The sequence below is a fragment of the Miniopterus natalensis genome, chromosome 2 (genome assembly GCF_054644295.1).
Source record: "Miniopterus natalensis isolate mMinNat1 chromosome 2, mMinNat1.hap1, whole genome shotgun sequence".
Lineage (NCBI taxonomy): Eukaryota > Metazoa > Chordata > Mammalia > Chiroptera > Miniopteridae > Miniopterus > Miniopterus natalensis.
The window spans coordinates 179,614,133-179,630,734 of record NC_142082.1 but is presented as its reverse complement, the minus strand read 5'-3'; the positions used below and the strand labels follow the sequence as shown (position 1 = coordinate 179,630,734).

At 50.5% G+C, this 16,602-nt stretch overlaps 1 protein-coding gene across 1 annotated transcript; it reads left to right on the top strand.

The window, feature by feature from the left end:
* Positions 1-4,986: 4,986 nt before the first annotated feature.
* Positions 4,987-15,485, top strand: CIMIP4 (ciliary microtubule inner protein 4). The gene is made up of 5 exons (XM_016223163.2): positions 4,987-5,008; positions 7,834-8,282; positions 10,133-10,277; positions 15,077-15,187; positions 15,394-15,485. The coding sequence occupies exons 1-5, from the start codon at positions 4,987-4,989 to the stop codon at positions 15,483-15,485; spliced, it is 819 nt and encodes a 272-aa protein (XP_016078649.2).
* Positions 15,486-16,602: the final 1,117 nt, after the last annotated feature.

Sequence of the window (16,602 nt, the reverse complement as noted above, 5' to 3'; positions counted from 1 at the left end):
GCAAAGATTACGACCAGCTAAAGGCTCAGAGGATGGTTAGCATTTTTTAGCAATAAAGTATTTTAAATTAAGGTGTGTACATTGTTTTTACACATAATGCTACTACACACTTAATAGACTATTGCGTAAACATAACTTTTATATGCACTGGGAAGCCAAACAATGGGTGTGACTTGCTTTATTGCAATATTTGCTTTATTGCAATATTTGCTTTATTGTGGTGGTCTGGAACCAAACCCACAGTATCTCTGACCTTTGCCTGTACTGTTAGAGCCTATAGGTAGTTAATGCAGGGGGCAAGAGCAAAAACAGGAAACCGGTGGGGAGGCAAGTATGCTAACCCAGGCAAGCGGTGGTGGTGGTTTCAACCAGGGTCAAGGGAAGACGTGGAGCTGGATAAAGGGGTCCCAGTCCGGTTTCTTTGAAGGCCTTGGAGGTGGGTTGCTTATGGGGTTAACTCAGAGTTATAGCGACATTTCTCTCTGCCAGGGAATGTTCTGGGCATTTCACAAAAATGACTTCGTTCAGTCCTCACTCTTGCCCTGGGAGGTGGGTTATATGTGTTTCACATATGAGGAAAGTTCAGCTAAAGAACATGGACAAAGCTGCTCTTCTAATGAGTGGCAGGCCCAGACTCTGGAGACCCCAAGTTGAACCATAGCACTCTCTGCCTCCTGCGGAGACCCTGAAAGGCTGGGCATGCAGGGGGTATTCCCTGTACCCCCACCCCTGCTGAGCAGCAGCCAGACAGGACTCAGTGGCTGGCACCAACTGTGGAAGTCATTTTATCTTATATAATCTCCTGAAGCCCTTATGTTTCAAAAGGAGGAGCGTAGACCCTCCCTGTCCCACCTCTGCTCTAATTTTACTCCTTGGTTCCTGATCCCTTCACGTCCAGCTCAGACAGCCCAGGTGCATCTTTCCCTCCCCTCCCCATTCCCCTTGACCTACATTTATGCTCATAAGGACATCCATGCCTTTAATATTTGCTTCCATTCTAAACTGTTGAACTCCTATGCGTCCTTCAAAATCCAGCTCAAGTGGCCCTTCTGTGAGTCCTGTCTTCTTTCCCTAGATAGAACTAATCACCCTGTACTTAATCCTTTGTAATACCAATAACTTCCTTCCCACTCGATGGCACCTGAGCCCTCTGTGCCTGGTATACACAACCTGGCACGTGGTGGGTGCTCAAGGTCTATTTTGCCCGTCAGTGCTGGCTTTCTAAAGCCTCTGCTCCCTAGGGTTGGCCTCTCAGCCTCTGAGGTAACAGAGCCCTCTGTGTAGTGATCACCATGGAGACTCCAATGAAGAGCAGGGGCGGGCTGCTCCCTAGCAACCATCCTTTGGTCTTCACCAGCAACTGTGCAGTGCAGATCTACACTCCTGGGCTCCAGCACACTGGAGCGGCTCATGTGTTTTCTGACGGTATAAAGGAGAGTGGAGAGGTCAGGCAGATACTTGCAAGGTGGGCCAGGGGTCTGTCGGGACACAGAGCTCACCTTCCCTTTCCCCATTCAGAGTTGCCTGTGAGTGAAGAGTGCTCAGACTGCAGCTGGATCTCCACTTTCTCCCTCCTTGACCAGCATCTCTTGGGACCTTCTCTCCAGGTCAGAAACTGCAGTGAGGCCACACCGGGGGTGCCATTTGGGCGGATGGGAAAGCTGCTCTGTGCACTTCAGTTGGGTGGCTGGAATGGGGAATGGGGACAATAGGAGAGAACTCACCTGAAGGAAATAGAAGATGGGCTTGGTTTCAACACCACCTGGGTGAGGTCCTGTTTCCTTCCTGAGCCCCAGTTCCTCCCTCTGGGAAAGAGGGTAAGTTAATACTTTCTCTGAACCCCTCACCAAGTCCTTGTGAAGATAGACTAATCTACTAGACTGCATAACAAATCACCCAACACTTAGTGGCTTAAGACTATCATCTCACAGTCTCTGTGGGTCAGGAAAACAGATGCAGCTTCAATGGGTCCTCTGTCTCAGGTTCTCCCACAGGCTGTGGTTAAGCCGTTGGCCGGGGCTTCGGTCTCATCTCAAGGCTCAACTAAAGAAGGACCACTTTAAGCCCCTCATGTGGTAGGATTGTGAACTGAGGGCCTCAGTTCCTCATCAGTTGTTGGTCAGAGGCCACCTTCAGTTTCTTGCCCTGTGGGCCTCTCCAGAGGGCAGCTCCTAACATGGAAGCTGCTTTTGTCAGAGTGACTGAACCAAGAAGCCCCAGAGAGTGTGTGAACAAGACAGTCATGGTCTTTTATAATCTCATCTTTGAAGGGGCATCCCATCACTTTGGTCCTATTCTATTTGTTAGGAGCAAGTCTGTAAGTCCAGCCCACAGCTGAGGCCAGAAGTGGAATTACCCAGGTGGGTGAATACCAAGGAATAGGGGACACTGGAGCTATGTCAACTGCCCCCATCTCACCTTTGATGACCATATACGTCCCTTCCACATGCAAAATACATTCCTCCCCTCCCACAATCTCCAAACATCTCATCTCATTAGAGCATCTCCTTAAAATCTAGAATCTGGTCCTATAAATCAGGCCCAGGTGTGGATAATTCTCTTCAGGTGTTGTTTCTTGAGTTCAGTCCTCCATCACTAGACCTGTGAAACTAAGCTATCTGCCCTGAACACACCTGACATACAGTGGTGTGGCAGGTATAGGGTAAGAGCTGCAGACATTCCTATTCAAATACAAGGAAAATGGAAACACAGTCACTGGTCCATAGCAATTCCGAAATCAGGCAAATGTTGGGCTTTCCTTATTAGTTTTCAAGGCATGGAAATAACTCTCCATGATCTCAGCTTTGCCCTGTGGACCCTTGCTTCCACTCTCTAAGTTATCCTTTAAAAAAAATAGTAGTGCGTGTTGGCAGCTGGATGGTTTTTTCAGACTATTTCCTGTCAGAATTTGGAAGTCCACTGGTCTCTCTTCATTCTGAACTGTCTCTGTCCCTTTCACTCCAAGCTGGCAGTACTTTTTCCAATAGTTTTCCCCCAAACTGTGACACTGCTCTTCTCAACTGTCATTCCTGCTGAGAGATAGCACCCTTAAGCTTCCTAGAGGCCCTGTTATTCCATTAAGAGAATCTGTGAGGCATATTTTTATCTCTTGTAAGGGCCCATTGTGTGACTGAATAATACTCTGATTCTTTCATCTTTTTAATGTTTTAACAAAAGGTTGTGCAGTCACACCCTTGGCTACATTTTCCTGACAGTGATCTAAAGTAGTTTTCTTTTCTTTTCTTTTCTTTTCTTTTCTTTTCTTTTCTTTTCTTTTCTTTTCTTTTCTTTTCTTTTCTTTTCTTTTCTTTTCTTTTCTTTTCTTTTCTTTTCTCTTCTCTTCTCTTCTCTTCTCTTCTCTTCTCTTCTCTTCTCTTCTCTTCTCTTCCCTTCCCTTTTCCCTTTTCCCTTTTCCCTTTTCCCTTTTCCCTTTTCCCTTTTCCCTTTTCCCTTTTCCCTTTTCCCTTTTCCCTTTTCTCTTTTCCCTTTTCCCTTTTCCCTTTTCTCTTTTCTTTTTTTCTTTAATTTTATTTTATTGCTGACAGTATTACAGATGTCTCCCATTTTCTCCCAGAAGCCTTTTCTTAATTTTTGCATCTTTTGACATCTGGAGAGGATGAGAAATTTCAAAATTATTAAGTCCTGCCTCTAAGCCCTAACAGCTCTTTGTTCAATCTTTCTCTCCCCTCTCACATTGTGCTACAAGCAGCAGGAAGAAACCAGGAGGCACCTCCAGCACTTTGTTTGGAAATCTCCTTTGCTAGGTCATCCAGTTCGTTAGTCACATGCTCTGCTTTCCACGTGACTGCCGATGAGCATCCTTAAGTTTCTGTCACTACACAAGAGCTCTTCTTCTCCAGGTTCTGATAGCATGTCCCCCACTTCCTTGTGTGCCTTCAGTAGCAGCATTCTCCAAGTTCAGATTTCTGCTATCAGTCTGCTTAAGGCAATTTAAGGCCTTTTCCGCGATGTTCCTCAAAATTCTCCCAGGTGCCACCCACTGCTTGGTTCCAAAGCCACTCCCACATTTTTAGGTATTTGTTACAGAGACGCCCTATTCTTGGTACCAAAATATTAGCTAGCTATTGTTGCATAAAAAGTCACCACAAAGCTCAGCAGCATAAAACCTGTGCTTTAAAAAAAAAGAAAAATTTATTATCTCCCAGTTTCTCAGGGTAAGGATCCTGGGTGTAGTTGGCTGGGTCCTCTGGCTCAGGGTCTCCCACAGGCTGTAATTAATGTGTCGGCTGGGCTGTGTTCTCACATCAAGGCTCAACTGGGGAAGGGTGATTCAGGTGGCAGAAATTTTATCTTATTTAAAAATTCACAAAAACCTTTCTAAAAAGTGATGAGAATATGAATAATAAAAAGATCACCTAAGAAAAAGGAACACAACCTTAAAAGGTGCAGAGGCTTTTGAAGATGCCAGAGCGGACCCCCAAATTTGGCCCAAAGGCCTGTCTTCGGAGGAAAGACAGGTTACATACACCAGAGTTGGATCCTGTTCTCCACATTGGCCAAGTTGGTTCCCTTTGCTTGAGCTTGAATGACCAGCTGGTAAAATGGACAAAATCCTATTTGCAGAAAGGCAACTAGTCATCAGGATGGGGAGCTTTGGACAGCACCCCATGGCCAGGGGAGTGTTGGCTGGTGCAGATGGGGGAGAAGCAGGAGGAAGAGGGGCCCAGGCCCCAGGCTGTGTGAGGCACTCACTGGTGGTGGGGGTGCCCAAGGCTTTCCAGAAAGGGCAGAGTCTGGGGGTCCAGGAGGCAGGCCCAGGGGTGATGGGTGGATGGGGCGTGGGGCTCCTTGAGTGCCAGAGAGCACTAGGGGCAGCTGCATGGAGGGGCCTCTGGTCAGGGGCTGGGTAGATGGCACAGGTCTCCCTGTTCCACTCTCAGCTTACTTCCATTCACGGGGCCTCTATGACATCTGAGACGACAGTTTGTTTCTTTGTTTACAGGACTAAGCTTGGAACAAGAGTCTATGGAGCTGGGCCACCAAGCAGGTAGGACTGGCCGGCCAGGGACGCACTGACCAGGGACACTCAGTGCACAGCCAGGGCTTTGGGAGGGACTCCTCAGGGGCAGCGGGGACTACTCCTTCCCCTAGCCCTCTGTGTGGCCCTGACTTCCTCAGGGCATTCTGTTGAAGACAGAAGGAAAAGGGAGGGAAAGGAATATCACTGGGCCTGTCCCATCTGCTAGGCCTGGGGATCGCGACCCTGCCACAGGGCCCGTCCTCAGGGCTCAGAGGGGAGACAGCAGCCCCCTGTGGGCAGCATGTTGACATAAGAAATGTCCAAACTTGTAGAGAATTTTTATGAGTTTATTTGGGCTGAACTGACAACATATACCGGGAAGCAAGATCTCAAATGCTTCGGAGAAAAAGTATCGCAGCTTGTTTTAAGCATTTGAGACTAAGGAGGGAACATAAGGAAGGTTACATGGAGGTGGGGGAAAGCAAGGCAGGGATTGGATGACAGGAAAGTTAAGATTACTCACTCTCTTGAGGGTGGTTACATCTCAGAAGGAGGGACTCTAAAAAGGTGGTCACTATTAGAAGGGGAGACTCTAAAAGGGTAGTCACTATTAGAAGGAATGTCTGGAAGGGTGGTCACTATTAGAAGGGGGGATCTGAAAAGAGGCATTTCAAAAGCGTGTTAATCTAGAAACAATGGACAGGGCTTGCTTGAGGCAGGGATAACCTTTAATGAAGGAGTCATATGCCAGGGGTGTGACTGCTCACCAGGACCTCACCGATTAGGAGTTTATGATCAGCTCACCCTGTGAGGTTCCTTTCTGTAGAGCCCCTTTTTCATCCAAGTGGATGGGCAGGCTGTGGGGGAACACAGTAGGGCAGTGGGGGGCAGGGGGAGAGAGGCCAGGTCTCTGAGAGTGGGAAGTACACGCAGTTCATGATCGAGCCAAGCAGGGGTGGGGTGGGGCCGAAGGAGGGAAGGAGAGTGTTCTAGGCCCGGCAGTGTGGACAGAGGCGTGGAGGTGAGAGAGGGTGGTGCTTGCATGAAATTCAATATGGCTTGAAGACTGGAGGGTGAGGTGGGAGCCAGGCCAAGCCTGGTCCTGGGCCAGATCCCCGACGGTGGAGGCTCTGTCCTGAGGACATGGGGAAGGGTTTCAATGCACTGTGACTGGATTAGTTCAGGTCTGAGAAGGGTCCCCATGGGTGAGGGCAGATGGGATGAGGTGGGGGCGGGACTCCTGCTAGAAGCTTTCTCCAGTGAGCCAAATGACCCAGGGACCTTGTCAAACACTCAGACTCTCAGCCTCTCCCATGGAGATCCTGATACAGCAGCTCTGGGAGAGGCCCAGGAATCTGTATTTTTAATTTATATCCTGGGGAATTCTGGTAAATGGCCAACTTGGAAAACTCTGAGGACTCATCTTTTGATCCTTAGATAGCAAGTAAAATAGGATTTACTCTGCCCATTTTACAGCTGAATGAATAGAGTGGAGGGAAAGGTAGAGTTACAATGAGATTCCTGGAATGCTAGCTGCCGATCGTTCATTCATTCAACAAACACTTAACTCGCAGAGGCTGAGCAGGCGATTCCGCAGAATATGCTGGTAGAGGAGGCAGGCAGGAGCACAGCCTAGGGAAAATGGGGAGCACTGCCCTGGAGCCCCGAGCCCTGAATGCTGGGGGACCCCAGGAGGAGTCCATCCCTGCACTAGACCTCAGTTTCCCCGTGAGCAGGAGATTGATGAGGTGGGCGCTGAGTGCTCTTCAAGCTCTCTGCCTCCACTCCTTCTGAGAAGGGTCGTCATCCGCGTCTTGGAAGCCTTAGTTTCCCCGGAGGCAGAGCCCAGGACAAGGGGGGGGGGGCGGTCTGGCCTCCTCTCAGGCTCGAGAGCAGCGTTACTCTGGGTCTGATTCCCTCGCAGCCTCCTACTCGCCCCTCACTCATGAGGGGTTTCACCTACAGCCCGACGCACAGTGTTCTCTGGCGGGTGCTGTGGGAGGCCCAGGGCTGACTCACCCATGGACCCCACCTTAATGGCCCTGCCCCCTTTCCCCCCAGTTTAGAGGAGAAACCAGATGGTTTGTAGCTCAGTGATGGAGAAAGGGAAAACCCAGGGGGAGATTCGTGGAACATGCTGGGGACAGGGTTGTGAAGTTGAGGGGCGGAAGCTGGCCCGCAGCTTGGGGTGGGCGTCCAGGAGGGCTTCCTGGTGAGGCCGCACTGAAAGGAATGGTAGAATTTTGATCTAGGGAAAGGAGGGGTGGCCTTCTAGGTAGCAGAACCAGCCTGGGCAAATGCTGGGGATGGGAGAAGGGGAGGAAGAGGAGACCTCTCAGGCTGGGAGCAGGAGACCTCCTGGGACTGGGAGATGGGAGCGGAGAGGTGCCCTGTGAGAGCGGGGGACTAGGCTGGGGTCACACCACCCGATTAACCCAGAGAATAGAGGAGGGAAGTGAGGGTGGGGGAGCAGCTCAGAAGGGGAACAAAGACTGAGGCCCAGACCCAGCTCTGGTCCTTTCCAGTCGTGTGACTTGGCCAAGCCAAGTAGTGCCCTGTGCCAGCTTTCAGGGCTGTGGCTCCTATTGTCAGAAACCCTGTGGGACGACCCTGTCCCATGGGAGGCTTGGCAGCTGGACTAACTTCTCTCCCTGTCTCTTCCCAAATTTCTCACCCATGCTTCTGACTCCCGTGACCTCTCTGCTCCCATCCTCTTTTCTGCTCTGGATTTCTGGGGCTCTGTGTCTGCCTGTTCCCCTCCCCACCCCCACCGCTGTCTCCCTTCCTGCCTTCCACTCTGCATTTGTCTGTCTGTCTCCGTCTCTCCTTCCCTCTTTCTCCCCTCTGTTCAGGTACAACTGCGTTGACCAGGGGTCATCTGAACAACAAAGAAGGCCAGCAGGACACCGACCCCAGGAGAACTGCCCATAGCCCCTTGGATACCTCTAAGTTCAAGTGCCAGGCCCCAGTCTCCCCTCAGCCGTCCCTGCACCAGAGAGGCAGCCCCCGAGGCAGCCTCCTGGGACAGGCCCACCTGGAGGGGGTCCGGCCTCCAAACCCCTCACCTGTCAGCAGGGACTCCTCTGGGATGGACTTACGACCTGGGTCACTGAAGAAGGGGAGCTACAGACCCTCCTCGAGGGAGAGCAAGGCCACTTTCCAAGAGGGGGTTCAGCCATGCCAGGAGCTGAAGGAAGACCCCAACTTGGGGGCCCAGGGCCAGAGGAGCAGCGTCATTCCTGATAACATTCGCCACAAGTTTGGGAGCAACGTGGTGGACGAGCTGGTCTCCGAAGAGCAGGTGTCAGCACAGGGTGCAGGAGCCAAGGGCGGCAGGAGGGTGATGCATGGAGACTTACAATGAGACCCCACAGGAGCCCACTCTTGAGGGCAGAGTCCCTGTAACAATATTACCAGAAAGCAGTGTTTACTGAGCACCTGCTATGTGCCAGGCACTGTGTACTGTTTAAACCCTTCACATATAACAACTCATTTCGTCTTCCCAACCAGAAAGGTACTATTTCCTCATCTCTAGGGTAAGATGCCAAGTCTTAGGAGGGGTTGAGTAAGTTACCCAACTTGCCCAGTTGTGTAGGATGAGTTCCCAAACTGGCCAGCAGATTCGGGAGCCCTAGCCCTTGATGACTTTGCAGATATAAGTCTCATGTTTGAATGAGATATGTTCAACACAGATCTAAAGGAGACTGCAGCGAATGGACAGCATTGATGGGGAATCAGAAGATTTGGGTTTGAGTCCTGGCTCTGCCCCAAGGGCTGGGTCATTTTGAATAAGTTACTTCCCCTCTCTGGGCTTTAGTCGCTACGTCTGTGAAGTGAGGCAGCTGGACTAGATCCCGCTGGCAAATACCTAGCATGCCTCCCACAGCATTCCTAGTGTGCACCCATGGCAGACATCACTAATCAATGCCGGCACCTCTCCCCACCGGATATAGCATTTCAGGGAGTTATTACTGATCAATTGAAGTCAAGACAAAATTCACCTGCCACTTCTGGCCAAGTACTAAGGGTTCTTCCTACTCTGAATTGTGAGACACATTTTCAAAGCCACCCTCTCAACACTCATAGTAACATCACTGTGCAGTAGGCTGGACAGGAGCTCTTGCTTCCTTTTTAAAAAAATACATCTTTACTGACTTCAGAGAGAGGAAGGGAGAGGGGGAGAGAGAGATAGAAACATCAATAATGAGAGAATCATTGATCAGCTGTGTCCTGCACACCACTACTGGGGATCGAGCCCTCAATCTGGGCATGTGCCCTGACAGGGAATCAAACCGGGATCTCCTGGATCATAGTCGATGCTCAACCACTGAGCCACGCCGGCCGGGCTATTGCTTCCTTTTAACAGATGGAAAAAGCAAGGCTCAGAGAGGGGCTGTAATCTGCTCATAGCCATACTGAGTTAGTGGAAGATCCAGACTCACCAGGCCACCTTCCATCTGTCGTCTGAAGGTGCGGTGAGCCCACCCACCAGCTAGCTTGGGAGGTCACTGTCCTAAATGTTCTGCCTTACTTGGAGAATCTTGTCCAGTTTGAGGCATGGTCACTCTTGCGGCCTCTCTCGGCCTTCAGAAGGCCCAGAGATGAGCAGAGACCTGCCTAAAGTCAGCAGCTGGCATGTGGCAGAATTGGGACTCAAACCCAGGCTTCCTGGCTCCTAGGCTTAGGTTTAATAATTCTGAGCCTCAGTTTCCCCATCTGTACAGGCAGGGTTGGCTTCCATGCAATCAGAGGAGCCACCTAGAGCTGACTAGAGTGCTGCCTCCATCCCAGGAGGCCAACCAGGCTCAGTGGTTACTCGGCTATGTTTTTGCTGAGTCCCTGCCCTGAGCCCCAGCTTTCCGCATTTATAAAATAGCCTCTCCTGAAGAGGTGCACAGTAGGTGCTCAGTGCAGGAGGGGTTTATGATCACTGTCTTCTCTGAAGTCCCTGCCCAGGGGGAGGTGAGGGGGGAGGTGGCGTGGGAGGTGGAGGGGCCTTCAGCTACCGGCTCCCCAGCCCTGGGGCTTGGTTGAAGGCTGCAGGCTGAGGGTGGGTGGGGTGGTGAGGGCAGGGTCGGGGAGTCACAGGGAAATACAAGGCTTGACCCTGCTTCTCTGCCCCTTGTCTCTCCTCCGTCCCTCCCTGCTCAGGCGCGAAGGGCCATTGGTGAAGACTTTGAGGGTCACAAGAGGGCGAGCTCGTGGCCCAGCAGGACTCAGAATTCTGTGGAAATCGCCTCCATCTTCTCAGACTACTACGACCTGGGCTATAACATGCGGTCAAACTTGTTTCAAGGTCAGGTCAAAGGGCAAGGGTGGGGCCATGAACACCCATGGTCCCCAAGGGGCAGGGAAGGCCGATGGGATGTCTACCCCTTCCCCGACCTCTATGGATCAGACCCTAGGATATATCCCAGGGATACTCATTCACGGCCACCAAGGGCCTACTCTTTGCCAGGCCGTGTGCCGATGCTGTAAATGCCCAGTCCCCGGGCAAGTCTGTCCTCACTATGCCGATTGTCCACCCCAGTTGGCTGTCAGCTCCTCCCTCCCCCAAACAGCTCTGGTGTCCTAATCTGCCAAGACCCAGGCACCCCTGGCCTTGCACCTTCCGTCACAGTGATGTCAGGTTTCTGGCGCAAAGCTCAGCTCAGCAACTCACTGGTGTGGCCTCACGTAAGATCCTTAACCTCTCTGAGCCTTAGTCACCTTCCTGGTAAATGGGGACAACACGATCACGTGGCCCTCACTGGGTCGTTGGCAGGACGCTCTGAAGATGCTTGGCCTGCGACACCCAGCAAGTGCTCAGTAGCTGGCAGGCTGGTATTTTCCCTTCCCAGGGTCTGGGGGTGGCACTACCTGGGGAAAGGGTGGGTTGGAGCCTTTGACAGTGACAGCATCCTGCGGGCCGGCCGTGGCCCCATTCGTTCCGGGGGGGGGGGCTCCCTTTCACAGACAGGTTGGAAAGAGTTCACCCAGAACTCTCAGTAGCAGGAGGTGGATCTGAAGTTTTCGCTGGCACCGGGTCACTTCCCTAGCTATGACCCTGTCCCCAAGCGTTTAATGAATTGCTCAGATGGGGTCCACGGCCGGCGCAGGGGCTTCTCTCTGGCCCCACGGTCCAGTTCGGCCTCATTGCAAACAGTCAAGTCATTCTGGGCCTCTTCTTCCTTCCTCTTGCCTCACTCCAGGTCCTCTCCAGTGTCCCCAGGGGCCTGGCAAACCTCCTCACCTGGCTCGGATCCCCGTTACCTAGGAACCAGACAGCCACTGGAAATTTCTGGGTTTTCCTTTGAGCTTAGAGAAGGGGTGGTGCTGGGGGAGGGAAGAGAGAATTCAGCTCAGATGGCCCTGTGTTCCAGGCCTCAGCGATCAGCCTTCCTCTCGTCCCTCTAACAATCATCACCCAGCACCTCTTACATGCAACCTCATATAGCAGCGCCCACATAAATGTAAGAGACTAATATTAAAAAATCTGCGCACCCATCATCCAGACCGAGAAACACCATTGGGTGTCGCACCAGCTTGTACCAGCTCCCGAGAGCCGACTGTTAAATTGTCCTGGGCTGGCTGATTGGGGTCACAGAGCCATCTCACCACTGGGCGTGGCAGGGTTTATACTCCAGAAATTGGCAAGCGCTGCAAATTAGGAATTAGGACATCCCGTGCTCCCCAGGCCCCTCTTCATCTCCACCCACCCGGGGTGGCCCCTGCACTTGCCGTTCCAGGTGGGCGAGGCTCCCGTGGCTGGACAGCAGTGCGGGGAGGAAGCGGAGGACACGGGCCAGGGGGGAGGCGGGGAAGGGCTTTTCTCTTAGATGGGGAGCCGGGGAGGGACCATAAGCGGGAGGCCTGACTGTCTGGGGAGCCGGGGAGGGACCATAAGCGGGAGGCCTGACTGTCTGGCTTAGGTTAAAGGATTGCTCCAGTTGCTGTGTTGAGAATAGATGTGGGGAGCTAGGACACACGCAGGGGGAGCAGTGAAGAGGTGACTGCAAAAGTCCGGGGGGCAGACGGTGGTGGTTGGGCCCGGGGAGCCGGGCTGGTGCGCTGCACAGCCCTGGAGGGCACCCCTGTGCCATTCGGCGGCCCAGGGAGGTCCTGGTGAAGGTGGGCCGGCGGGTAGGATTCTGGGCATTTGTGTGAAGCGGAGCAGACAGAAGAGGCTAATGGAGGATTCGGCCTAAGCGAGGGAGGAGTTAAGGTCGCTGCCAGGCTTTTGACCTGGGATCTGGAAGGATGGAGTCCTATTTACTGAGGCGAGACAGTTCCAGAGGCGCGTGTTGAAGAAATCCTAGCCCTGCTGAGTTATAAAGGTGGTCTTTTCTGTAGTCTTCTAAAAATATTTAGTTTTGCTTTTCACACGTCAGCCTTTCAGCCACCTGGAGTTGATCTCTGTTTTTAGCATGAAGCAGGAAGTCATTTTTGATTCCTCCTTTATGGGGGTTACCTATTGTCTCAGTCCCTTTAATCGAATAGTCCCGTCTATCCCCCCAGTGACCTGGGGTGGTGCAGCTGGTATCCATCAAGCTTCCTAAGAGCACGGATCAGTTTCCAGGCTCTATTCTGCCCACTGGGCTAATGTTACACTTTTTATGACCAAGGTATTATAAGCAGTCTCATATCTGGCTGGGTAAACCCCCCCCCACCCTACACCACCACCACCAGCAGCTAAAAATGTCTTGTCCATTCTAGGCCCTTTACTCTTCCACACACATTCCAGAATCAGCTTGTCAGTTTCCATGAAAAGCTCTGTGGAGGTTTTGATTGGAAGCACATTGAATCTACAGCTCAATGTAGGGGCAGATGTCAGTTTTATGATAATGAATTTTCTAATCCATGAATATGGTATTCAGATCCATTAACTTAAATCTTCCTTCAATATCTGTCAACAACATTTTCAAATTATTTTCTAGAAAGATTATGCAGTTTTTTTGTTAGATTTATTTAGAAGAACCTCTTTTTTTTTTGCTGTTTGTTGCAAATGGTATATTTTTTAAAGTTACATTTTCTAACTTTACTGCTTATATACACAGAGGCAATTTTAATTTTTGTACATTAATCTTATATCCAGAAGCCTTACTCAGCTCACCTATTAATTCCAGTAATTTGTTTGTAGATTCTTTGGGGACTTCTTTTTAATAATAACAATGGCTACATCTATGCATAGCATGTAGTATGTGCCAGGCCCTGCTTTACTATAAATACATTTTAAGTTTCACAAGAGCCTTATGTAGTAAGTGCTATACGCCCCCCCCCCTTTTTTTTTTAGATAGAAAAAGATGAGGCATGGAAAAATTAAACAACTTGCTTAAGGCCACATAGATAGGAACAGTCACAGATGGGATTTGAACCCTGGCAGCCTGGGGCCAGAGTTTACATTATTAACCCCTGGGCTCTTCCTGCCTTTCTCCCATCTGTCCTGGCTGCCTTGCCCAGGACAATGCTGCATATAAGCAGGGGAACGGGTCCTTATCTCTTTTTTGATTCTAACATTTTACCATTAAATATAATATTTTGAAATTTTTATCAGATTAAGGAGGGTTCCCTTTATTTCTAGTTTGCATGTTAATTTTTTTTTAAATTTATTTTTATTTTTTTTATAATACAGAAGTTTATTAATCCTGTGGATGGGAAGATCACTTGGCTCCCCAGTGCTCTTTTATACTTAGACGTAAGAGTTTAGTCAAATCCACTTTTAAAACAAACATCTCCATGTCCCACAGTTTCTAGGTCTGGGCACAGACCCAGTATCACATCTTGTTCTAAGGCTGAGTCTTTAGAGAAACAGAGTTAATGTCAGTATGAGCACGGAACATAATTCAGCCAAATGTGTCACTCCAGGGATGCTTTGACTTTGGTTTGTTAATTTAAAAAAACTATGAATGGATGTTAAGTTGTATGAATTATTTATACAACAGTTATTTAGACCATATGGTTTTTTCCCTTTTGATCTGTTGATGTGGTAAATTCCATTAGCTGATTTCCTAACGTCAAAACAAACTTGTATTCCTGCATTTAAACCAGTATAGATGCATTATCCTTTTTTAATTGTGAAAACTACCACCCACGTAGAGAGTGTATAAAGCCTATGTGTGCAGTGTAAAGAATAATAGTAAGAGGCCATGTGCCACCTCCCAGGCTAAGGTAGGGCTTCACAGGCTCCTGGGAAGCCTCTCCTTCCTTCTTCCAGCTGCATCACCTGACTTTTGTCAACAAACCCTTTGCTTTGCTTTATAGTGTTAGCACCTCTGTATGAACCCCTAAGGGATGTTAAGTAGACTGGCTAGGGTAGACCTCTCAGAGCAGGTGATGCCTGAGTAAAGACCAGCAGGAGGGGAGCAGGTCAGGCTGTGATTGCTGGGGGAAGAGCAGCTGGACAGAGGGACTGTGTGGAGGACGTTGGCTTGCCCTGGGCTTTTTACTGGGAGTCATTGTCGTCTGCATCACACCTCACTTGGATATCTAAAATCTATTATGCTTAGGGCTTCAGTCCAAATTTCTAACTTAACATTCTGTGACATAAGCATGTACAGCCATCCTTGCTAAACCAATAAACATTGCTTTCAAAAGGTTGATGTCTAGCCTGATGGCATCGTCATTAGAAAACAGGGCCTGCAATGATTTCAGTTGTTTGAAATTGTTGGAACCTGCTCGATAGCCTAGGAGACGGCCCATTTTGTAGATGATCAATGTGAAAATAATCTCGGGTTCAGGATCCTGTTTGTCTAATAGAGCAGTCTTGCTAATTATTTCTCTACAAATCTTCTCATTCTTTGTTGATATTCTTTGCTTGATCTATTAGTTACTAAGTGATGGACCTCCCCTGTGCAAGATCATTCTCTTCCTTTGAATAGATGAAGAGCCCAAAGCTCTGAGAGGCTAAAAACTTATCTGAGGCCACACTGTCCATAAACGATGGAGCTGGGATCTGGGCCCAAGCCTGGCATCCTCTGTCTTACCTTCCCCATTCCCCTCCTTGACTCTTTCACAGTCCACCCTTCATAGATGACACTAACATCCAGGTATGAACCCTAGAGCACCTGACCTCCATTGACTTGGGGCTTCTGGGGATTTCTTCATGGGGTTCCACAGGGGCCACAGAGGAGATGAAGAGCCTCATGAAGGCCTCCTACACCCCAGAGGTGATTGAGAAATCGGTGAGGGACATAGAACACTGGCACGGCAGGAAGACGGATGATCTGGGTATGTGGGAGCTGGGACGATGGGAGTGGGGCACTTCCCTCCCTGGGTGGGGGATGGTGGCCCCAAGGTGCAGATAGAACCCAGAGCAGCAGAGAGAGCCCTGGGTGTGAATGGTCGCCCTGGAAGAGGTATGGGTCACCATGGGGCCTGGGCGCTCCAGAGGTCCTCTGGGTGATCTGTGCCTGCTCCCGCCCTGCTCTCTGCAGGCCGGTGGCACCAGAAAAATGCTATGAACATGAACTTGCAGAAGGCACTGGAGGAGAGATATGGAGAAAAGAGCAAGAGCTCGAAGTCCTAGATAACGACCCAGAAGCGGTGCCCTCGACTCAAGAAAGTGCTAACGATAAAGCTAACAATAAAGAGAGAGAGGCACAAATCTAAACCTCCTCCCCCTGCTTGGCGCCTCTCTTCATGCTGGGGTGGAGGCCGATGTGCGACACTGGAGAGACCAACTGAGGGAGGACAGAAGCCCTGAGGGCCCCAACTCTTCCCCAGACCTGCCCCCTAGACACTGGCACGGCACCCACACCCACACCCACACCCACACCCACACCCCCCCTCCCCCCGCCTTCCCCCATGATTCCAGTATGCTGGGCTCCTCCCGCATGCCCAGTGGGGAGGGGTCCTATGGGGGCACTGCTGGACCTTACCCTGTATGCCCTCCCCAGCAGAACCCCGATTATTTCCAGGCATCCATTCCTTCCCTATGAGCCCAGGGACTTCAGAAGAATTGGCCACACCCCCTCTAATCCAAGGGTAGTTTTGATTGGTCTCATGGTCATTCTGACCCCTCCCCCTACTCATACAAAATGATTGGCTCAGTAATGGACACGTGACTCAATTTGGCCAATGACATGCAAAGGAAGAGGGGTGTGTGTGTGTGTGTGTGTGTGTGTGTGTGTGTAGCCCTCTGGGAGATTCTTTTCTCTGCTAGGAGAGCCAATGCATCACACTTTCCTGTGGTACTGAGTGAGGCAGGATGCAGCCCAGGCTGCTCCCAGCAGACACAATCTGGGTCCTGCGCAATCTCAGTCCTCCAGGGACCTCACTGAGCTGCTCCATTCACCTGGCCAGAAGCCACCCGCTTCCGGACTTCTTGTCATGTGAGCCTGGGCATCTGTTTAGAGAGCTAGCCTTACCCTTAACTGATAAAGGATCCCTGGTAACAACAGGGTATGGACCTGAGAATTGGGGTCCCAGGGAAGAAGACCCCAGAGAGGGGGTTCCAGGTTAGGCAGTCATGTCTACCTGAAGCTTATTTCCTGTTAGATTTTCAAGCCAGCAGCACACCATCGCCCAGATCACTGACTTGCTCTCTCAGAACATGCTCTGCTCATGGGTTATCCGCTGTGTTTCAAACCACCCTCAAGCCTAGTAGCTTAAAAGAACAGCGATCATTTATTTGCTTATGATTG